General features: G+C 41.3%; 1 protein-coding gene across 3 annotated transcripts in view; it reads right to left on the bottom strand.

Annotated features, from left to right (window-relative positions):
- Positions 1-25354, bottom strand: part of ITPR2 (inositol 1,4,5-trisphosphate receptor type 2) — a 252076-nt gene that overhangs the window by 87521 nt on the left and 139201 nt on the right. For all 3 annotated transcript variants that reach the window (XM_057427842.1, XM_057427851.1, XM_057427858.1), the window contains one exon: positions 24507-24615. In XM_057427842.1, the coding sequence (XP_057283825.1) occupies positions 24507-24615 (109 nt within the window). The remainder of the gene's footprint in view (positions 1-24506; positions 24616-25354) is intronic.

Genomic DNA, 25354 nt, shown 5'->3' with positions numbered 1-25354 from the left:
CAAGCTGTTCACCCAGAATATTAAATTGCCCCTTTATATTTAATATTTGCTAAAATTGCTGAGTTATTTATGTCACAGATAAGATTGCTGCACATGTGCAGTGGATTTTTCATCTTAATATATTTTAGTATACATTTATTATGAAGCCATTGCCATTATAATGCCTAAATTTCTATTGCTTCCAAGGAGAAATACATTATCATTGGAATGTTCCTACATGCACAGCATGTAGCTATGGAAATACAATGTCATATGCTTCTTTAGAGCTGTTAAGTACAGCATAGATTGACGGTGAGCCTGCAAAAAGCGTGCTCTGGAGGTCCTCAAACTGACTTACAATTTTTTCTACTGTGTTTCAAGAGCACTGACATCCCCGCTAATGACATCTCTCTGATAAATGCCATGCAACATCCCAGCATTAGGGCTCAGTGGCATTATGAAAACCCAGATGAACTTTAAAGTTCCAATAACTAAAAACTGGACTGCATATGCATGGCAGCCAGTCAGTGCTTTGAATGAATACAAAACAAAACCCATCAACAGTCTTACGGGCTACATAATTCACAGCTCAGGCTATTCTGATTATTAGGAAAATCCTCTGTTCTGAATGCAGAGCACTGCTGCTGCATTTAGTTAGCCTATCTCTGTGAAAACCATCTTAAAAGGCTGAGTAGGGTGAGAAAAAGTATAGATGAAGTTAGCGCCCTAAATTAGGTCAATGGCACAGTTTCATCTGAAGTTCTGTGTTTACTACAGGTTGCCACCTCCTAGAAGGCTCAGAGAAGTGCTGGGAGCACACAAAGGTATGGAAAACATGTGGTATTAAAGACTGAGACTGCTCGCCTTGGAAAAGAGATGAAAAGATGCGACAGCAGTATAAAAAAGTATGGATGGTGAGAAGATGGGAAAGTCAGGAATTTCTGTTTCCTCTCCCACCCAAGGGACCTTCAAACGCATGTAAAGATGATCAGTGAAAAAGTGATAAATACTTGTTAAAGCACACATAATTAGATAGCAGAACTCATTACCATGGAAAATCACTGAGACCAAGAATTCAGCAAGACTCAAGAGAGGATTTGAGCATTTCTATGGAAAACAAGCAAAACCAGTTACAATAGCAAATGTTAAGAAAATTACTATGGGAAAAAAGTATCGGTCTTTAGAGGCCACAGATTTGTTATCTTACTGTTAAGGATTATCCCAAGACTTCAGGAAGAATAGGAAACTTCAACTCTGCCTACAGTGGGGACTCTTAGACCTCCTGAAGCATCTGATGATGGCCACACAGAGAGACAGCACTCTTAATTCTCTGCTCTGACCCACTTTGGCAATCTGCATGTGTTTAAGAGAGACATGAAGTGTACCAAGTCTATTTGTATTGGATCAAAAAACTAGTGCAGTGAAATGTACATTCAAGAGAAAAACTTTTTATGAAATCTCTGATGTGGAGACACCCAGAGCAGAGCACTACAGTAATCCAAAACATCAGCTGGAACTCTACATTCAACAGGCAAAAAAAGAATTGCCATGACAAGAAAGTACACATCACCAAAATCTTAACATGAAAACAGTCTGTATTTCATTTATTTGTCTTCATCTTTGCTTAACAAAATACTACTAGTTTATATAAAAACGATGGCAGGTAGAATCACTTCAGATTTTGAACAAAAGGCAACTTCTTAGAGAGCAGCTCTAGGCTCCCTTCAGTGAGACATTCTGCTGGTGTTGACCTGGGTGCCCATACTCACTCAGCCAACTCTCCAAACTTGGCTTTCTGCCACCCAGAGATGAATTTTCTGTTCTTGTACTAACAAAGTCAAAAATGCCTCATCCTCTAACACACTAAAGAATGACTTTGCATGGCAGGGACAGCCACAGCATCAGACTTCTTAGTTCTGATGACAGCCTATGAACACCAGATCCCTCATTTAGCCCTAAATAATACTGCCCAGAATGTCACCATTATTTAGTTCCTTTAATTAATTACAACTTTGCAATGACTTTGTTACATAAAATTTCCTACGCATATTAAGCGCCTTTCTGCCTCCCTGTGAGCCCACCTGAAGATTAAATGGCTTTTTGACTGCTAAGGATTCAGTGTCACACAGATGCCTACATAGTTCATATTCTTCTCTACCCTAAAATTCACTATAAGTAGGAACAAGTATTAGTATTCTAGCTGTGGCGCCCAGAGCTGCCAAGACTTGGCCAAAAGATTGACAGATTTATATAGTGCAGAAGGGATGATGTAGAAGACCAGGACAGCATCTGGATTTTGTCTCTCCTGCTTTGCTGTCTTCCATCTTTTTTCTTCCTTCTTGTCCCCTCTGAATTTGCCTTTTTCCTCCCTGTCCCCTGGCTGTACCAATGACACACTATAATACATACAACACTTGATTTGTAGCTTCTCCCCCTCAGTAATCATGCGTCGTTTGGTAAAACAGCCCTGGAAGAGACTGAAAAAGGGCAAGTGAGCATTTGGGAAAGAATCATCTGATTAAAAGTTGAGCCTGTTCTCCTCCTCCACACTCGAATTACTAACCTGAACACTCAGAAGAAACACACCTGATGATTCACTGTAGCAAAAGCATTGGGACTCACAGAACACAACAAGATGAAGCAAAATTATGTCAAAAAATGGACAAGCTTAAGATGAAGAAGGATGGCAGGAGAAAAAAGTTCAAAACACATCATTCCATTTTGCAGAGAATTTTCCTCAGGCTTTGGTGTATACACATAAGTACCTGAGACAACAGCAAAAAAAATCATTACAGATCAGAACAGAAACAATCTTCAATGAATATGTACTCTGCCCATCAACAAGAAGATGAGGAAGGAGGATATTCTTCGGAGTCTAATTCTGGTGCAACTTCAAACACAAAAGAAGTCAAAGGGAGCTGAGTATGCTCAGTACCTGACTGAGGACCTAAATGAAATCATGCTATTGTAAACTTCACATTAGGATGATTCTCTAGTGGTAAAGTAGAAACATTAATTTGAAATTTCCTTGCTGCAAAGCCCTTAATATTTTCAGCACAAGAGTTAGGTTTAATTTGAATAGGTCTGGGCAACAGATATGTTTACAGCGGCAAGGGCTTTTTGTATTGCTTACACTAGCACAATGCAGAGGCCCAAATGACCAATTAAATGGGAAATTTAAAAAAAAGTCAGAGCCAGTGTCTTTTTAAAAATACCTGATGTGTAAGGCAGACTAAATTGAGCCAGTATCTGGGAATGTGCATGCTCTGACCTGTGTGAAAAGGCAGCCTGGGGTACTGTGTACAGGCAAGACAGTTACCATGGATACCTCACTGCTTTAGGTGTAGAAGCTTAACATTACAAACAACTTTGCAGCATTAGGCTATTGGCCTCATAAAACCACTGCAAAATAACAATGAATTCTGAAATAACCATTATGATCTGTTTCTTGACAGGCGAATATAAATCTTGTATCATAAAGCAAAAAACAAAAGCAGCATTGAGAAGAAATGGCCAGATCTTGCAGGCCTTAATTTACAGCCTGCTCCTGAAAAATGCTATGGTCCTTGTCTCACACTGATGATAATGGGACCTGCAGCTAGGCAGCTTGTCTCTGAATACTGTCCTCCTCCCTAAAGTTTGGCCTAAATTAGGACTCCAAACTTGAGTCAACACAACACAGACAGAAGGAGATGCAGGCAGAGTTAAAACAAGTTGGTTATTGATTACAAAAAACTTTCTCTTTTAAAATTTCCCTTTACTATCTACCACAAGGTTTACGGTGTCATGCAGCATGCGTGACATGCTATTAAAGGACAGCTATTTCACATGAAATGTTACACTGTATTCCCACTTTCTTCAAAGATCAGGTCTTTGTGCGAAGATGCTAAACATGGGCAATAAGCTGTACGCTTACTGAATGCCTTCAATAGTTGAGAGAGGCTACAGATTTCTTAGCTGGACAAGCATGGCTTCACAACTGCAAACGCATCTCTTGACCTAAATACCACTCCATCTGGCAGACAGACATTTTCAATGGAAAAAGAACATCTGCTTCATACCACTGTCTAATAGTGGCAAAGGATATTCACCCCTGTCCACCAAAATGTCTGATCTACTGATCCAACAGTCGACCATTTTTCAGACAGTGAATGCATCTGCCTCCTTCTTTACCTAAAGAAAAGGTTCAAAGGGAATTACTTGAGATGCTTTCTCCTGGTTTTAGTATTAAATTACAGACAGAAAAAGTTCAGGTGCAGGTGAGGGCAGTGTTACGTTTCAGGGGATGAAAAAATCCATCTCAAGGAGATTTATGACAATATAAACTATTCCACAACTAGGAGCTCACATGCATCAAAAGCAGTGCCCATAGGTGACTCTTACATCACTAATTAAGATGCTACTACACCAAGATTACAGATGTAGATGTTGCAAAGCTGTAATGGTCAAACCCTTTCATAAGGTACAACCGCTAATCAACTACAACGTGCTGGAAGAGCTGCTACTTACAAACTAAGAAGTAAGCAGAGAAGTTGGAGCCAATCTCAGATGTGCCTGTCAGGTGCATTCAGCTCATAAGACTTAGCTGAATACAGATGTGCCTACTTACAGGGTTTCATAATCAAGTAACACGTATCTGTCCAACTTTCTGCAGATCTATCTAACAGAAGAAAGCAGACTTCTTCCATGCTTTGTCAATGTTTTTGGGGAGTGGGTGAGTTTCCATACACTGTAGTAAATTTTGTGCTGAAGGCACCCTAAAAAGGGGCACAAGCAAAAACTAAACCCTCTTCATCCAAATGACAACTACTCGAGATCTGCACTGCAAGAGACCCCTTTTTCTGTACCCGTAATTAAAAGAAGGAATAACAGAGATCATGTAAATGCCAAAGTAACTGATCACTGCATGCTAAGTAGGCACCAAGGGCCCACATAGCTTGAGAGCAGTGTGGCTGCTTAGGTCCTCCTCTAACTCAGTTACTGGCAGAAAACAATCCCTAGTTTTGATCTAAGCTCTTCACATCAACATTTGGACTACTATTACCTTGGTTTTCCACCAGTGAGGAACAGGTGCAATGACTGAGAAACATCTAAATCAGTAAAGACCAGTTTCTTGGTGAGCAGGAATGGAAAACTTCCTACATGTTATGACAGATCCTTTAACTGCTGCTCAGTTAACACAGAGGGGAACCCAGGTGCTATCCCACAGTGAACTCTGTGCATTCAACACTAGCAGCAATGATACTATGCCTGCAGTGATCCCAGCATGACTCTAATATCATTAGAAATCTCTTCACTGGCTTTAATGGGATTTGGATCATGTGCAAAGGAAGCCACCTTACCTTTCCCTGATCTGTTGCTCCTATCAGCACAGCAAAACAATCAAATCCCAAGTAAGTATCTATTTCTGCATCTCTGCATTCCATGAAGGACACAACACAACCCACCCCAATCCACACTCAAGCAATCTCAACAGTCATAAATCAATTTGATTCTTCACGTATAAATGTAAAGAATTAGTAACATAAGCAGGAAAAGGAAGCAAAGAATTAGACATGAAGTTTTAACTTGGTATTTTCCCCTCTAACAATGTTCCTGGGTATTTTAAGTAAACAACCATACAAAAGAAGCCTGCAAGTGGCTGGAGCTTTAATTACAAAAATATTAATCTTAGCATCCACATAGAGGAAAATGAAGTACTGAAAATGCACATTAAATCCTCACATGTGTAAGAAGCTATGCCACATGTCTAAAACCATCACTAACGCTATACGAGTTGTGAGATGCACCACCTGATTTTTCTGGATTTTGCCTGTGCTACACTTCAACATCAAAGAGATTATTTTAAAAATATTTCATTATGTGCAATGCTGGCTGAGGTTTGTTGCTGTCCTTGCCCTTCTAATGAAGAGATTAGGTAGATTTACAGCAAGACATAAGCTCCTTGGTGTTTTCCTGGAGAAAGAATCCCACTCCTCCTCATTTAAAAGCTGCTAGCCGTGCTGTAGGTGGTAATTATGTTGAGGGTGAATTGCTGTGGTTTCTGTCTGGCAACACACAGCACTGGCACATGCAATCCCCACACTGTCTGGGAACAGCATTACATCAAACTATACAAGCTAGTGGCTTACACAACCAGCTACAGCCCTTTGAAATCTGTCAGCTCCAGTGACTTGCTATGTGAACTTCTGCTTCTCAGACATCAGCTTCATCACGTTTACCACGCATGTATCAGGCTCTCTTAAAAACAAAATTTAGAAGCATTGACCTTTAACCTAAAATCTTATGAAGAAAAGAAAAAAAAACAAACAACAAAAAACCCTCCACATATCTAACAGCAAACAACTGCTTGATTTTAACACCAAATCTGAACTCAGTTCATGAGAGCCTGTGGGTGCATCCATGTAACACGATGGAGAGGAACCTCAGAAAATACAAAACAAGAGAACCAGAAAAGGTAAGCTGCACAATGCTGCTACTGAAATTACTTAATGAGTTTACCTGGAGGTAATCTAGATATCCCTAATGCATGGCAGCACTGCACACTGTAAGCAGCCACATTCCATAGTTTAATCTAAGAGCCATGGATCACATTCTTAATTAAATGCAGTTCTGCTGGGATCCCTGCACTAAAATTAAAAGTCACTGAGAAATCTCAAATCAAACACATCATTCAACTTCACGTCTCCAGCTGTGAGGCAGCCATGTCATGTTATGTGAAGACCTATGAATAAGTATTTTCTCCTGAAATCAGTGGGACCAAACATCAAGCAGGGAACTGCTTAGCTCAGAACAGCTGTATCTGCCCCAGCATCATAGCTGTGTGTTAAGTAGGCAATAGCCTAAGCCACAGAATCACTGAATTTTCTAAATGATTTGAAAACAAACATGTTGCACTTTAACAAGAAATGCAGTAACTACGTCCCTGGAGGATTGTTGTTCTGTACCAAAGAATTATTTCCCTTCCCTCTTCTCCCCTCCCCCACCTCCCTCCCCTATGAATTAGTAAATGAATTTCTGCCACAAACCCTCAAACCATACTCTTCCCAATCAAAGAGTAAAACGATACCCAAGAGAGCAAGGCAGCACAGAACTAGTGAGATCCTGCAGACAGCTAGACTGGATGGAAAGCTCCTGCCACTGCCACACACAGATGGGCACACATGCTCAGAAAGCCGACGGGGGTAAAACAGGACAATACCAGAAAGAGGATTACATCCAAATGACATTGCTGGAAAATGTTCTCCTGGAACAGGACCGCTGAATCATCTGCAACTAGACCAAAAAGGATGATACACAAAAAAGACAGGACATGTAATTTAATAACACAGATTTTTAATTTTTTTTTTTTTTTCTGACTCTGCACTACAAGTTTTCGAACAATTCCTTAAGGGCAAGGTCCGTATTACGGGAGAATCCAGCATATGCATTTATGGGCAAATACATTACAATCTGCATACATTTTCAGGGGAAATGAAGCCTGCAGTTTTGCTCAGGGTCTGCACTTCAGTGTTTTAGCAAATGGGGGATGTAATGTGGGCCTGTGAACTCAGCCAGAATACAGATCCAAGAAGATGGGATTCTTATAATGTTTTTTGTAAGATGCAGTGCTACAAGGCCTAAATAAAAAGCTTTTCAAAAAGCCATTGCACATAGCATGAGAATAAAGTGCTAGTCCCAGCAGTAGCTGCACAGCCGGTATCCACATTGTACAACAATCGCACAGCTCAAATCGTGACTATGAAAGGACAGCCCAAGCAGCAGGTGGGATGGAGGGATGGCAGGGGAGTCCATACCCGAGCACCTCTCTCTCCAATGTGTCTGTTCGTCAGTCATGTCACATGGGCTCTTTCCCTGCAAGGAACATCCAGAGGAACAGAGAAGCCAGAAATGCGGGTCCCAGGCAGGGGAAGCAGCTGGCAGGCATCTGTAATTGAATTCCAGGAGGACTTGGTCTATTTTTAAAAGTCTCTGTAGGTTGGCTTTTTTTTTTTTTTTTAAACAGGTGAACATTTCCAAAACTTGAAACAGTTTTAAAGTTTCGTTACATACATCTCTGAGTTCTTACACTGTGCAAAAATTGTGCCATGGCAGCAAAGCATGAGCAAACCAAACCAGATTCTAAAACTCTGCACCAGGGAGGGAGAAAACGGACCAGTTTTATCTTAAATTATATATTGTAAAGATAAAGAACTTCTGTTTTGAAGTGCAAACACACAAGCCTCCTCTACTGTATTTATATCCTAAACTGTAGGGACACTGGTTTTCTACCAACTTCAAAATAAAACAAATCTCACTGTTACTATTTATGTGCTGTGCTTCTCCTGCATCTACTAACCCACAGCTCTGAGGGCACACTGATACCTAAGGAATAAAGCCTTGCAAAAACTACCAAATTGTGAAGATTTTCATTATGATCCTTCCGTAAGTGGTATCTGAACAACATGTTTTTGTCTGACCAGCCTAACACCATACCTAGCCACTGGCAGAGCTAAGCAGGACTCCTGACTTGCTCTCATTCATAAGCAATCTGACCTGCTGAAGTCGTATTTAGAGCTTTCTGCATCTTTAGAGCTCCTGTATCTCCTGCAATGCCTGTTAGATAATAACCGGAATCCTAGTATTTTCTCATTACAGCTTAGAAGAAGAATGGTCATTTGTTTTGAGAGGGAGCCTGCTGTTAATATCCAGTTGTCATGACCTTCAATTCTGCTTACCTGTTTGGGCACTACCTCTGCTTCCGTGAGGCAGGGTCTGGGACCACTTCCTTACCCTTCCCTCCTTGGATGGATTAGTGATGGATGGTAAAAGGATACTGAATACAGCTCAGAATGGCTAATAGAAAGCCAGAAAACAAAAAGACTGCTAAAGCTTCACATAGGAAAAGTTCTCATTTTGCTCACAGCACAGTCCTGTCTGAGCTACATTCATTTATTTTCTAGGCTGCTGCAGCAAGTTATGTTCTCTGATGATAATGAGCAGCCACCAACTGCATCACCAACTCATTATATCCACTCAGTATCCACTCATTAGCAAACACATTTATACATCCTGGATTTAAGACTTGCTGGCTAGCAGAAATGTAACATATGATATTTGTTGGGATATAATTTGTATTATCTTTGCTCCTATTTGTGTAAAACTATCCTTATGTAGCTGCAGCATGCCTCCCTCTGTCTTTTGACAGTGCTAGATTACACACAAGCACTGTTACTTTAAAAAAAAAAACAGTCAGAAGATAAAGCCAGGGATCATTTTCCAGTGTTTTGCATGACAGGATTATGTAAGTATACATCATAATGTATATTTAAACATTGGTATGTTACCTGCGTATGTACAGAATCGTGAAAGAACAGAGAAATAGCAAGGAAGAGAACTTCTAAACACCAGGAAAAAAATACCATTTTGTGATGCTTATTAATGGAAGAAAAGTGACTGCAACAATCACTTCCTCTTAGAAATACAATAAATACAGGATAATAGAATGTGTACCATATAAAGTGATATTATTTGTTAAATATTCCCCTAATGCACAACCAGTATACCTGATCTTATCAAACAACACTGGATTTTGTTGCAAGCACAGCTTTATAAACAGCTATTTTCTTACTATAGTGGTGGCAAGGGAAATGTTTAAGAAGGAAATGTTTTGACTGCCAGGCAATCAGACTGCCTGTAAACAGTACACTGTGGCCCTCAGAAAGCAGAGAAGATTTAATACAGCTTAAAATTTCAGAGGGTTCAGTTTCTTCACAGCTCCTGGGCAGCAGTATTATTCTCTTCAGGAGCAAGACAATGCACGCTAGCTTCTATCTGAGGAGGAACGATGAAATTTCAAAACATACTTTGGAGAAAAGATGAGGTGAATGTTGCAGGGGGGAGATGGGGGAATCACTTCTCTATCTTTCAGCTCTATCAATTTGTTCCTCAGCTGCTTATTCTGGTTCTGGTGTCACTAACATAAGGCCATGGAGCTGTTGGAGCAAGTCCATTGGGCCACGAGGGCTGGAGTAGCCTCCATGCAAAGACAGACTGAGAAAATTTGGACTGTTCAGCCTGGAAAAGAGAAAGCTGTGTGGAGACCTCAGAGCTGCCTTCCAGTATCTCAAGAGGGACTGCAAGGATCCTGGACTCTTCATTAGGGACTGTAGCGATAAGACAAGGGGTAATGGGTTCAAACTTAAACAGGGGAGGTTTAGGATATGAGGAAGAAGTTCTCCACTATGGCAGTGTTGTGGCAGTGGCACAGGCTGCCCAGAGAAGTTGTGCGGATGCCCCATCCCTGGCGGTGTTCAAGGCCAAGTTGGATAGGGCTTTGAGCAACCTGGTCTAGGGTAAAGTGTCCCTGCCCATGGCAAGGGGGTTGAAACTGGATGATCTCTAAGGTCATTTCCAACTCAAAAAACTAATGTTTAAATTTTAAGCTGCCCCAGTTGCTCCAAGTTTGGCTTTTGTTTGGGTTTGTTCTTTTTTCCTGCACTCACAGAACCTTCTTTTTGCAGAGATCTGGATGAAAGGCAAGAGATTCATGGCAAGAAGATCTGCAGCTCCATACAGACACCCCTGTGTAACGCCACTAGGAACCCTCACGTGTAAAGTAAGCTACAGGAAGCTCTAACAGGCCACCTGCCTGCACAAACCTCAGGGTCTGCAAACCAGCATCCTCTGCCAAAACTGCCAGCCCCGTGCGATTAACCTGTCAATCACCCCCACACCGCGCCGAGAGGCAACGGCAGACCGAATGATGCCCAACGCCCTGCGCCAGGCAGCAAGAAAACGCTGTTTTGGCAACCGGAGGGCACGGGAGGTGAGGCTGTTGTTTGCGGCCCCCTGTAGCCGCCGCTGTGGTGGTGGTGGTGTGGCTGCTCCAGTCGCGTTACATAACGCCCGGCTCCAGACTCCTCTCTCGGCGGATGCGCGGTGCAAAACGTCCCCGCCGGAACTACGGGAGCCGTGTATTCACCCCGTGCGCCACGGCTAATGAGCCCGGTCGCTGCTCGGTGCCCTCCCGTCCGCGGCTTATCTCCGTGCGGGCCCACGGCCGCTCGCAGGCACCTAATTGAATTCCAGAGCCCGGAGCATCGCGGGACACGTGACGCGCCCCCGCCGGCGCGCGCGCTGCCAGACACTGCGGGCGTTACATAACGGCGTGGAGGGGGGGGGGAGAGGCGGACCCCGCGCCCTCGCCTCAGAGGGCTCTCCATGCTTTGGGGGTGTCGTTGGCAAGGAAGGGGGAACAGGAGCGTTCCCCGGCCAGTCGCAACGGTTCGTTCAGCCATTCGCCAGCCACAGGCGAGGGGACGGAGGATATTAAAGGCTAAACCCTGCGGGTTGTATTCGCCCCCTCCCGCCGGCCACCTCCCGGGGAACGCAGCCCGCAGCGCAGCTCCGGCAACCACCCACACACACCTCAGGCGACCTCCCGCTTGCCGCAGCATCGGTGCAGAGGTCTGGGACCCGGCTGACAGCCACTCCTGCACCCACGCTGCGGAGCGGGAAGAGGCCAGGTCGCTGCTTTTCCATGTGCTCGCCGTGCCCGGTTTTCATCCTGAACAGCAGCCAGGTCTGGGCAACAGCACTCTTCTGCTTCATGCATGCTTATGACACCAGGTATCACAACTGGAGGGATTTTCCACAAACAAGGCAGGAACTGTTTAATAATGGATATATGAATTAGCTTCTGGGGATAAAACATGCTCCTCCCCATGTCAAAAGACAAGGGCTAGCTCGAGCTTAGGCAAGCGGGCTCCCGCCGGTGCCACCACCTGCAGGTCTGCATTGCTAAACCTGACAGCCATAGATCACAGCAGAGTGAGTGCTGGGAGGAGCGCAGGGTTAACGCACATCCCAGGTTGTACCAGTCTTACACCAACATCCAGCTCACTGGCGCGGAACCTGCTATCCACCCCACTTACACTGGGGTCAGCATCAGTGCCTGTATGCCACAGGCAGTTTTGTAGGGGAGGGTACTGTATAGAAGTCCCTCTGCTTTGTCTTTTTTTTGGATCACCTTCTTGGGTTGCAGGTTTTCAGAGCCACCTTGACACAGGATTCTTCCTTCAGGAGAAGGGGCATTGTAAGTCAAGTTGGCCAACACAACAGGAAGAGTCTCCAAAGTCTGTACGACTCACGAAGCAACTCTTCTCATGTATGCCAGCTTTTCAGCAACGTTTAAAAAGCATGTTTTTTTCCAATAGAAGCCAGCTTCAGAACAAGAATTTATGTAGATAATCCAAAGCCAAGCTTACTAAATCACCGTTTTGTTAAGACTTCATGCTTTTTTTTTTTTCCCCCCAACAAATCGCTCATTCACAAAGCTCAGGAGCACACCGTTTGCTTGATTTAAGGAGGATAAGATGGGTGCCCTGCCAACCATTACATTCTGCACTGTCATACTCAAAGCCCTGCTTCCACTTTCAGAGAGACCTTCTCTGAAGGTGAGTCATTCAGTCCTCTGGAGAGAAGCCCAAAACAGGAGTTAGCTTGTGGTACTTAAAAGTACCTACTGCTGCACTGACAGTGATCCACAGTGATGGTACATTACTGCACAGCAGACATGGGGTAAGAAGCAATGCTGTATTTGGGTAGTCCCTTAGACGGGAGCTCAATTCCCTTCCCTTGTCCTTCAGCAACCCTTCTCACAGCAAAAGAATCTGGAATGAACCAAGTCCTGGGCCCAAACACGCTGTTCATCAAGTCAAAACCAAGCTTTAGGGCAACATATCTATTGACCAATATCAGGAAAAAAAAATAAGACCGTTTCCCCAGAGTGGCTCTTGCTCAAGTCAGATGGGCACTGTAACTTGTTTTAGCTGCACATGTGCTCTTCTGGCAAGAACGTGTCTGAAAGAGCCCCTTTGTGCACTGCTGCAGCTGCCCAGCGGCTGGTTTGCCACCTCCCATGGCTTTGGAGGCCCCTGCTGGAAGATGGAGATGTACGTGCATGGCGTAGTCCAGCTACTTTTCAGCTGGCAGAGCTGCAGTGGGAAATTAATAGTTCAGAATTGTGCAGAAGGCTTGAGAAAACACTTTTTATTGACTCTGATTTTATTACCTCACGGTTCTCACGTGGGGCAGAGCCCCAGCTGGCTCAATAGTAAAATCACATTTCGAAGGGCTTAGCAGCAAAAAAAGACAGATAGTGATCAAAGTACTGAACTTAAGACACAGAAGCCATAAACTGTTGGCTAGTTCACAAGAAAACATCCCAGCAACACTTCCTTTCCTGCTCCCAAATAAAGTCTTCCTTCAGCTAAAAATCAGAACAAAACACAGAGAAAAAGTATGTGCAAAAATAGGAAAGATAGAGATGGCTAAAAAATCAAGAGTATTGTTTCTTCCAGTTTTAAATTGTTTAGAGTTTAAAATGTAGGTTAAGTACATGTTGAATTAAAGCATATATCAACTAGTTGAGTTCCCATTTGTTTTGGTTTTGAAAGGAAGTAAGAGACCTGTATTTAGATTACCTGGTATGCTAGAATTTGCTACTGAGTTAAAACAACCTTTTTCAGTACTATAGGTATGGAAATAATCTGTTTCTATAAATAGCTTCATTTAAGTCAAGTGACTGTCTGTAACCCACACTCTGGAGAGCAAACCCTTCTAACCAGCCTCGCGGAGCATCAGGTGGGGCTCCAGAAGGAGCCAGTTCATCTGCCACTGCCTAATCCTAGCTCAACACACGTCCTCAGCATGCTCAAATGCAGCCAGAACTGCTCTCATTTGACTCCCTTTCCTTTGGCTGAGTGGCATAGCAGGTTATTTGCACACACAGGCAGAAATAGGTAGCACGCTGCCCAGAATTCTGCAATACGAATTAGTCGATTCTGACTAAGCACACCACAGCCCAAAGTAATCTCTTAAACTTGTTGCTGTGGCTGAGTTTTGGGTTTGGCGTTTTTCTTTTCTTTTTTTTTTTTCTTCATGCAAATATTTCCACACACAGCACCAGAACAAAAATCCAAACTCAAATGATAAAATCTGATTTTTTTTCTCATGCATGATGTTATTCACTATAAGAATACTTAAATGTGAAGAAAAATAAGAAAAGGACAGCTTAAACTGTTCAACTTCCATTTTTCAAAAGCCCCCTTCTAGGTCCTTATGGTCGGCTTTATTGTGAGAATTAAAAGACTACATGAACAAAATGCTAGCAACAACCAGGACAAATTTAATAAAGACTGTGACATATAACCAGAACAATCCTCTGTGCCATCCAGGATATATTTACTGACCATCACCCACTTTATTGCTAGCTGTGAATTACCACTCTTATTTCCTCTGCCTTACAAAAAGTCTCTGCAAAATCAAAGGAACTCTGGCTGCATAGCTGATGCTCCAGCAACTTTTCTAGCCCCTTTGAAAAATCTACACTGACTAGTAAGAGAGGAAGAACTTCCCAACAGCATGCAGGACTTCCAGTTTCTGTTTAAATGCAGAGATTTTCATTTTTAGAGAGAAATTTGTATATTTAGAAGACTTTGATTTCCTAGAGAGCTAAACTGCACCCAATAGACAGGCTTGGGGGAGGAACCCTAGAACTGAGAGCCTCTATCTAGTCTTAGCTGAGAAAACACCTGGTTTAAGCAAAACGTGTTGTTCCCCTGGAGTCAGTAAGAAGTCTTCATGCCTTAAGACCTGAGAGTCAAGGTGATCGAAATTTCTTTTGCAGTTGGCGTCCAGCTCTACTGGATGTGGGGCTAATGGGACACAAATGTTACCGTATACAACTAAGGAGTAAAAAAAATAAATAAACTTTCTGAAGGAAAGAGAAGGAAGGTAGTTAAAAAAAAAATAAAAATGTGTGTGTGAATAAAAAGCTTTCAGGAAAAAGAATATAAGGAGACATTGCTAATGTAACTGCTCAGTACTTGGGGACAAAATGCTTTGGACAGCTCTGCCAAGAGGAATTTTCAGTATGATGAGGTACTCTCCCGAACCCCAAATGACAGTTCTGCATCTGGAGTTACCAACTCTAGTCTAAACCTTCAGAGCACGTTTCCTTGTCTCACAGCTCAGCCAGCTTAGCGCCAGCACTGCCTCTCACTGACATCCATGCCGTGTCAGCACATTATGCTCGTGACTGTGTACAGCAGAAAGCATTTGCACGTGTGTGCTCTGAGCAAGACCCAAGCGATGGTGAAACTGCAGTGGGAAGAAAACGGATTAATCAGGCTTTTCACTGGCAAGGTGCCACTGCTGCCTATGAAAAGCTGTTGCAAGGTAAACAAGGCACAACCTGCACAAAGTGTTCATTGCCATAAACTGAAAGAACACTTTCAGACTCTGCCCAACAAAAAAGCTCTCAGCAAAGAGCCTAGGGGTCAAAGTGACACAAAGACAATTAAGCCCATAATCCTCAGGGCAATCACCAAGTCCAGAACAGGCCCCTCATTAAGCAGCCTGGTCAGTGCGTATCATTTATATATTCTGGTCTTTTCCCTGCGAACTCCAGTGGTCAGGTAACCATAAATGAACATGGCTTTCATTTCAGTAAACAAACACATGCATTATTCAGTAAAACATATTTCAACCTCAGGGATTTGTACAATAAAATTGGAAGAACAGACACTCTAAATACTCAAAGACATCCCAAATAAACTACTTGTAATTAAAAAATCTCATGATTTTCAAGCCAAATCTCGTGATTTGTTTGTGGCCTGACTAAGGGTTTTCAGTGCTTGGGGTTGGCAACTCTGACTAAGCAGGCATATGAAATAAGAGCGAGAGTGACTGCCCGCCAGGCTTCTGTTTTGCTGGGACAGAAGACAAAGCAGCTCTGACAATTCCAGCTGGCAATACCATCCAGGCGCTCCTCCAAGGCCAAACATGCTGGGTAAAATCCTCATCAGACAAAAAAAAAAAATCCTATCAGAAGCAGTTACTGTGGTTGCTTAATAGCTGTTTTCCAAAATTCAATATAGCATATACTTTCTTTTTCTTGAAAATGGGGAAAAGAGGAAGATGGACCACATTACGGACTAATCCCTTGCCAGATGTCATTAGTGATGAAGTCCCTTAGAAATTACATCAGTATGAAAAAACAGAAAACAGCGAGTTTCCATTTCTTTCTCATGTCTGGCTAGACAGAGACTTCAAGATCAGCTTTCATCTATGGCCTGGAATCAGCCCTCCTCTGCGTCTTGCTTAGTGTGGCAGGGGTGTTAAGCAAGTAATTACAACCATTAGAAAGAAAAATAGCTCACTCATTCCCGATTCCCATCCCTGTCAAATACCATCTTCTTCATTATGCTTCCCCCCAAAGCTGTTTCAGCACACTGCAGTAGTTTCTCCCTTCTCCTGATGGAGGTAGGTGGCTCCAGCTGGGGCATACATCTCTAGCACAACCCTTGCATCATCCTGGGTAATGCTAAACTGAGAGCCTTCCCCTCTCTGCTGATGACCCCAAGTGTCCCTTTACAACTGGTATCTGGCAAGACAGCCTGGTTTCCACCTTCCTGCAATGCTCAGCCATCCCAACCTGCTTGCAGGGTGACAGATGAGGAGCAGAAATACAAAAGGTTGAGCAGAGAGGTCTTACTTCTGGTTATTACTGGTTTTGCTTCCCCTAGTAAGGCAAGAGTATAGCCCGTCCTGATAGCTGAAAGAGATATATCTGTAGTGCTTTGTGTTTGGACTGACTAAACCAAAACAATATAATAAACTGAGGTTTTCTGTAGAAACTCAGTTTCTGAACCACATTTCTGAATCATAAATCTGGGACTAAAGCAGCTTATGTAATGCCACCTATTCACACTGCCCTAACTAACCATAACTAACCATTCCATTATAATGAGTCCATTATCCCCTGCTTTATTGTATTTTCTCTTAAAACAGAGATCAAAGATTTGAATCCAGTGGCATCATGCCGATTTCATTTTTATTACTGGCTCCCTAGGTCTATCATAAATATTCATTTGCCATCCTTAATACAATGCATTGAATTCTGCTCACTGCTATCTCTGGTGCAACTGCAAAGTACAAACAGGGTTGTTGCTCAAACATATTAAATAAAGCAACAGCAAATTTGTGGCAGTCAACAACAAAAAAAGCCAAACAAACCAAACCACCCCAGAAAACAAAAGAACCTTTCTCCCCTCCCAAGGAAATTCAAAACCAAAGGAGACATTTTCTCTCGCCCCCTCCATGACTGCAGACATTTGACTGCTGTGGGAATTCAGCTGTGCAGAAACAGCAGCAGCTGACCCGCTCCCACAGACAGGAGACAATTTTAAAAAGTCTACAGTTGCCACACAGTGGCCTCTGCGATACTGCAGCACTGCTCTGTGCTCACCAGTGAAAATGGTAAATCTTACCCAGCAGAGTAACTGCTCAGGAACCTACACATTCTGTATAGCAATTAAAACTTAAAAGGCAGCGGGAGGTGTGGGGGGAGAAACACCTTCCAGGCTTAGAGTCAGGAAAAAGGTTTAAGCAGTTTTATTCTCCCAAGAAAAACATCAACTATCCCAAAATTCAGGATGCCTGCAATTTGTTTGTCTCCCCATAGTCATCATTCACATGATCCTTTGAACTCCCCCTTGCATCTCAGTGTAACTCCTCCGAGCATCAGACATAGATGCAGGGTGTGAAAACCCCTATTGCCCCTATATGAATTGCTCTTGCTCTGTGAACAAGCACAGACACAGGCCTCCTGGGATGTCAACTGGACACTTTAAATAAACACCAATCACTAAAATTAGGGTGGCCATGGGAATTATGTTTTTCCTCATGTTAACTCAGAGCATTAATGCATATCAGACACTTTATATTCTAAGCAAGAACATCTACTCTGTTAAAAACAAAGCAATATGGTAAGACACAGAATGCACATTCAAATATTTGTTGTCTAATATGACTCCACCGTAGAGGTAATATGCTGCTCATTAAAAAGAGATGGAATACGAATAAATAATCTAAACTAAGTATTTATATTTATGCATACGAGTATACCCTCACACAAAACTCCACACACCTGGAAATGTGAACTGTATGACAAAACTGCTGACTCACTTTACATATTAACCTACAACGTACCTTTGGTCATTCACTAACTCCTTGCCAATCCAGAATCTGCTAGAACTTTCTACTAAATTCCTAAAAATCTTGACTGCTTTACTTATTATTTAAAACAGAAAGAAAACCTTGTTCGCGATGCCTTCATGATGTAGACTTTGATTCAAATAGCTATAGTGAGCATGGAATTTAACTTCTAGATGAACTGAAGTCTTTAGTGAAATCCATCCCTCCTGTATTCAAACCAGTAACAAAAATAAAATTTAACTGTTGTCGTTTACATAAAGGATCCTGATCAGTTCCATGGATTTTGTACCTGAGTGAAGTAAAATAAATTATATTCAGAGCTCTGAAGGTTTTATTTGTTAAACAGCTTTCTTCCCCTGCACTGTTTTCTATTTGCTTTTGACTAAAAGTAGTATCTATAGAGAATGCCAGTTTGCAGGAAGTTAAGATCTCCTTGCTGGTTTGCTGGTCAAGATCCATAGAAAGGAATTAATATGAAAAAAATAAGGGAAAACCAAGAAGCATCTTTATGTCACATACACTCTGTAAAGGGGAAATTCCAGAGCAGAAGTGGGTCATCTGATGTTCAGAGTAAGGAACAAGCTACTACAGTTTGTTATTGTTTTGGCTGATGCTGTCTAAATCAGTATCTACAGGAAAAATATTTTACAGTATCAGATGCTCCTTTAGAAGAAAGATGATATATGTGAAAAAGGCAGATGATACAAATTCCAAAACAATTTATCAGTCAGGATTTAGGGTTTAATATTTCTGAAACAAAATTGGATAACAACATACCATATTCTTAAAATTTGATAAATATGAGCTGCTGAGAGGCTCCAGTCTTTCAGAAGAAATGTGTTTACAACCATGTGTTTTTTTTCAGCCTTGGCATCCTGCCACTATATTTGTTTGTGACTTGAAGAACAAACAAACAAACAATAACCAAGGTTTTGAAACAAAGGTGACTAAGTACAAGTGAGCAGTGAACACTATTGCTCACTCAGATATTACCTGAGCTAAAAGTACCTTTAAATCTTTAGAGCTTATATATTTGGGTCACAATGACAGTTAACAATTATGCATATAAAAGAGAGGGTAAAATCATGAATGTACGCAGCCCTGCAAATGACTTACGCATGTGCTTCACTCCCACCAAAGTAGATTAAAGTGATCCTGCCTTTCATTAGATCAGAACATTACACTTTATAAGAGGTCAGAAGTGCTGTCTCCAACCTGTCCTTGATATATAATTTTCAGTTTAAAGTTCTTGTCCAAATCAATAGGAGCAATGCACTTTGCCTGAAACTGTTCCTGACACAGGCCACTATAAGCACCTCACAACTTGGCCAAGTAAAGTGGCTTTGAACAGGCTCTGAACACGAGCAGATGACTGCCCAAAGCTGGAACAAATCTCTGGGGCCTGTTACTTACAAAAAATAATTTCCCCTTAAAAAGAAGTCACGTTTTCATATACCAGGTACTTACAGGTATTTGCACTAGCAACAAAACAGATCACTCTATAAATTTACATGATTGGAAGCCCAGCAGAATACCTGGATAATGTCCCCCACTGCATACAGCAGTACTGTTTAGTCCAGAACAATACACACTACAGGAAGAATAAGATGAGAGATGCTGCTTCAGAATAGTCTAGTTGATAACCACCAGTGTACCTGGTGTCAAAGCACCTAAAACATGCAGCAAGCATACCATAGTGGCACTCAGTACTATGGCTAACAACAGCTAGCTAGTACAACAACAGTATTGCATGCCTTGTACTATCTCTGCTTAATTATTCCAGCTTGAAGCTTAGAGGGGGTAAAAGTGAAACTGCACTATTTTTTTTCTCTGCAGGTTTTTTTTTCTTTAGCTTGTAAAATGTCAGCATATAGGTCTAATGAGAAATTGCCACACTTTAAGGTCTGACCGCATTTAGTGTTTAGTCTTGCATATCTGAAAGCTCTGATGCTCCTGCTGCTGCAATTACTAGCTTGGAGGATTCACAGCAATAGCAAAGCTTGAATCCTCCACCGCAATGAACCAGTACAGGCTTCAGTTCTATAACAGACCACCGCCTTCATGTAAAACATCACACAGATGAAGGGGTTTGTCCCACTTGTGTTTGAACTTTCTGCCGTACTTCATCATTTAACTGTCATGACAAAGCCACAACAGCAGCTTCCTGACTGTACCAGAAGTACATACTGGTCACAGCAACCAGCCTGGCACTGTTAGAGGCAACCAAGCATTCTTCTTCCCTGCACCTCCAGCCCCCCCAGTTATGGCTGCTTTCCTAAGGAGAGAGTTTTTAATGCAGGATACTGCAAAAATGTCATTTCCCAGCTAAAATCAATGAGTGATTTAAAAAAAAAAAAATCAACATAAAGAGCACCAAGCTTGAACATTCTCCTATAGTATTTCTAACCCCTTATTACCTTACAGCCACGCTGTGCTTAGTGAGGAGAATGGCATATTGACAACAGGAAAAAACAGGCTAGTGCATAGGTATTTTTATAAATGAGCACAAGTAAAGCAGATAGCAGAAGTAGTGAAAAAATTAATGTAACTCCTAAGAATACCTGCAGCACCACTAATCCAAAATGTGAACAGTAACACAAATTAAGGAATTTTGGATCCTGTTCTTTCTCCCATCTTAAAATAAGCATCGTTTTATAGTATAATACATTTGGCAAGCCCCACATATTTGGAATGACTCTATTTTTTCTCTTATTTTTACCTGCATATGTTGTTTATCTGAATTCTGCCTAATTCAGAGATGCAAATAAGTAAAATCATCTTGAAAAGATGAAGCAATAGAATACAGTTTAAATTGAGAATCTCTTTGATTCAAAGATCAGTGATGGTGGGACACTGTCAGTTTTCCCAGCAACATCTCCTGAGACAAACTGAGACCATTTTTCCCAGCAGAAAAAGACCTGCATCTCCCAGTGGTTTCAGCTTGACTGGTAGATATCAATACATTCATGAGCTGGGACTAAAGCTTTTGACAAACTTGCTGGAGTTTTGTCAGTAGCTCAACATAAAAAGACTCAGGTCTTCTGGCACAAAATGACCAAGTGGCCATATCAGGGACTGGAATAAAATATATTTGTATTTATAACAAAGCTGTACTATTTTTTTTCACATGTATATTTGGTGCTGTTGCTGAAAACAAGGAGAGCTTACATTTCGTATCTAAAGTAGAATGAAGATAACATTTAACACTGCAAAACAAAAGGCTACAAAGCTATTTCTGTGACTTTAAATCACAAAGCTAGTACAAACATATAAGAGCAAGACAACATTTTTCATGAGTTTTCCGAAGAAAGGCAAAAAAACCACAACTACTTATTTCTGACAATTAAGCCGCATACAGAGTTTTTGTTCTACTGACATTTAGAAACATAGTTTTCAATTATTTATACTGTAGTTCAACACCTAAAGCAGGAAAAAAAAGAGTATGAAGTCTGTGTTCTGCAGCACAAGTAACCCTTACTGAAAGGTTCAATCTATTTATAATAGTGCTTCCCTTAGGATCTACCAGTTGGCAGGGTATACTGCCATATTCTGTAATGCACTGTCATCCATTAGCACTGACCAGCCAACATATACACGCTTTATCAGAGATTTTTCCCCCAGAGATGCTGACCTCACTTAGGGACAGTTGGGGATTCTGAAGGATGACCATGTCCAAGGCACTGACATGCCAGCAGCTGAAGTGGGTTAAGAAGTTGCTGTGTGAGTACACTTTGGTAAGGAGTTCAACGACTTCAATTCACTGAGGAAGGGGGGTTCAATTTAAGCTTCTGAACCCTACCTGAAGCAGCTGAGAGGACTCACCCTTTTTGGACCATCAGCTCTGTTGTAGAGACAGTCACTTTCAGCAAGGCAGCAAGCTAATGCTATGGTTTTAAACTGCTCCAGTCATTTGCAAAGTGAACATGCATCTGTGGTCTCTATGTCTCAGGTGCTTTTGGAAGTATTACTAAGATTCCACTGATACATGTAAGTATGACTAGAGGCAGCATTCACACAGCAATTAAACTGAAATCAAGCACTATGGTGAAGAATAAAACGGAATTGCCTAAACAAAAAATTCTAGACCAAGATCCTTCTGGTTTTGTAAAATACAACAGTGACTGTCTGCACAGAGGCAGTGTTGCCTTCCTCCATGCACTGATTTACCCACATGTTATAACACTGTTCTGGAAGAGTCTTTTGTAAGAGACTGGCTGTGGAACTAGTTTCGTTCCAGTTAGTTACCTAATCAATACAAATAAAACTAGGACTTAACGCAGAACTCCTGGGAGATCGTAATAATCATCCACAATTACTTATGAAAGCCAATCAATGATCAAGAGGCTTTATGTGTCATTTATATACCTTAAATCAAGCTTCTGAAATTAAACTTTGATTGCTAACACCATTAGAGGGTGCAGCACTAAGCAAAACAACACACAAGCAAGCACTGCCACTGACTGCAAGGGCAACAGAGGATGGACCTAGGAGAACACAAGCAGCCCTGGAACATCCACCCAGCAAGGGGAAGCACAACAATAGAGCTGAGACAATGGATACAGGAACAGACATAAAAACAGTGAAATAAGCACCTACAGCTATCTTTTCCTCCTGTTCCTTCAGTGAAACAGGCTACCTTCCAGCAGTCAAATGAAAGACAAGTAGAAGGCAAGGTTCTCAGACCTGGATCTCAAATGTGGGAGGTAAAGGAAAGAGAAAGAGAGAGGAAGAAATATTATTTCGTGATTTCTTCCTTGTTTCTCACTGTGGGAAGATCTGCAGAAACTGGAGGTTTATGATTTGTGTCAAATTTATCACATTATGATGAGTGATTAGCAAACACAGGCTTCCTGTTAAAATGTCATGTGTTCCTCTGTAGCTTTGTTCTGGTATTACCATTATGTATTTACTACTTCATTTTTTTTTAGTATCTGCATAACATAGTCAAATAACTTTGCAGGTAGTGTGATCACAGTTCAAAAAAAGTGGGAAACTCGCACAAGAGGCTATTCATCGTGATATTTTTACTGTTCTGAAGCCTATACCATGAACAATGACTCATAAGAGCAGCATGCTGGAGAAGCACTTGCAAACCATACAAGCTTGTTTACTCACTGATTCATTAAGTTCCTCAGTGCAAAATCTGTGGGACTCAAGGGAAAGCACAAGGAAGAAATTCTGTTTCCCCTGTGTTCTCTCCTAAGAACCAGAGGATGGGCTAGCTGGACAAAGAGCCCTTACATGCCAATGGGGCACACTCCCTCTGGTGGCTTTGCTCCATCTTGCTTTCTCAGCATCCTCAACAGGGTACAAAGAGCAATTAAAACAGACAAATTTCTTGTTTGCTTGTTTTAAGTCATACATTAAAAAATTGCCTTTTTTTTGACATTAACTTTCTGGTGGTGAATTCTATGTAATTCTTTTGGAGGGGTTTGGCAAATTTCATCATAGCATGAGGTTACAAAAGCAAATTAGTTTTTCCATGTGATACAGTGGCATTATGGACCCAGAAAGCTATTTGAATAAATATGAATAATAAATAAGAGTAATAATATCTGCTTCACCTGTGAAATACATGTTATGACTGTAAAAGAAAGAAGCTCGTCTGCCACATTTTTCTTCAAGCAGGAGGTGAAGATGAGGTTGGTTTTCACTGCTTGCACTGGGTGTTTTTGCGTAGAGCAGAGCTGATGTGGGCACTGAGAAATTAGATAATAGCTCTATGATTCATACTTAAGAGTGAATAATACTGACAGAATTTGGGGAATACTCAGAAATATGGATAAGAGGAAAGCACACAGAAGGCACAGAGATCAGGCTCGAAAAGAAGGGACAGCTGACACTTAATTCTCAATCTAGTTACTGATATCCAAAGGCACAGGCAAAAGGAAAGAGGTATTTAAAAAACTTGGTTTTGCAAGAGGAAACTAGGCAATGAGGAGAGAAAGGATTGCAAGAAATAATTAGACATTTAGAGAGTACAGAGTATGTCACTTCTCCCCAGAATTGGCAGCTCTGCTTAAACATGACATATTCCCCATCACACATTTACGAGCATTAAAAGGCATACAGAGTACAAAAGTCTGGCACCACAGGCAGCAGGGAAAAACCATACATTTGCAATTAAAAGTCCCTATATTTCCAATTGATTTTATGATAGGTAAAGTCAGATGTGACATAAGAAGACTAGTCTCCAGAAATACAGGATATCCGATATATCAAAGTTATATATAGTAATACTCACTACTGCTAATTAATTTCATCTTACTTGCCTTAACTCTTGTCAAGTCCCTGATACAACTATGTAAGGCACTTTCTTTTGTTCCAATCTTACTTTCTACCTTACCACATTGTTCCTAAGACACCACGCTATCTTTAAAACGTGTACAAAATTGAAATCATGTCAGATGTTGTTACTGTCCTAGACCCAACATTTTAATAACATGCTATTAGTTCTATATTTAATATTAAAATGGTAGCAGTACCTCTTCCGCAAAGTTAGTTTTCTTGTCAAGCATTTCTCGTAATGTCTGAAGAATTTTAATGCAGAGCTTTTCTTCTTTCTCCATTAGCTTCTTTGTGTGATTGATCAACCTTAAAGTAAAATATTAAACCTTAAAGAGAATTGCATATTGTTGCTAAGCTGTACTACAATTTCTTTATGCAAAAGTTACCTGTCACTATATTTTTTTCATCAAGGAAAGGAAATAAAAGTAGACAAAAGAAATCGTAATTAAACAGGAAACAGGACTTTCAAGGTGGTGTGAGTTTTCTGTATCAATGTGCCTATGTTACTGCCCATGCAGAAGGTAGAATTCTACATCCATTTTTTTATGTGTGCTTCCAAATTAAAGTCTAAACATGCTAGTTCATCGTTTCTTTAAGGGTAACTTATTTTAACCTTTAAAAATAACCAATATTCACCGTGCATCTTGCAAACTTTAAAAGCTACAACCTTTATACCTTCCACTGCTATCATCATTATAATATATTTATTATATAATTAGCAAATGGCATCTAGCCAAAAGGATCCCCCAAAACCTTACATAGAAGCATTCAGAAATGCAGACATTCAGATGAAACAACAAATTGTTTACATTTGCACAACAACTTTACAAGACTGTTTCAAGCCAGAAAACTATGTACATTTCTGACTCCAACTACAACTGTGATGGAAATTTGGGTTTTAGTCAGCTTAAGCCAACACAGGTCGAAGGAGGTGATCCTGCCCCTCTGCTCTCGTGAGACCTCACTTGCAGTATTGTGTACAGTTCTGGTACACAACGTAAGAAGGACATGGAACTGTGGGAACGCGTCCAGAGGAGGACCATGA

Source organism: Pezoporus wallicus, unplaced genomic scaffold (assembly GCF_028554395.1).
Source record: "Pezoporus wallicus isolate ANWC-B61680 ecotype Strahan unplaced genomic scaffold, APGP_CSIRO_Pwel_v1 scaffold_3294, whole genome shotgun sequence".
NCBI classification, from domain to species: Eukaryota; Metazoa; Chordata; class Aves; order Psittaciformes; family Psittacidae; genus Pezoporus; species Pezoporus wallicus.
This window is presented reverse-complemented; position numbering and strand designations above follow the sequence as displayed.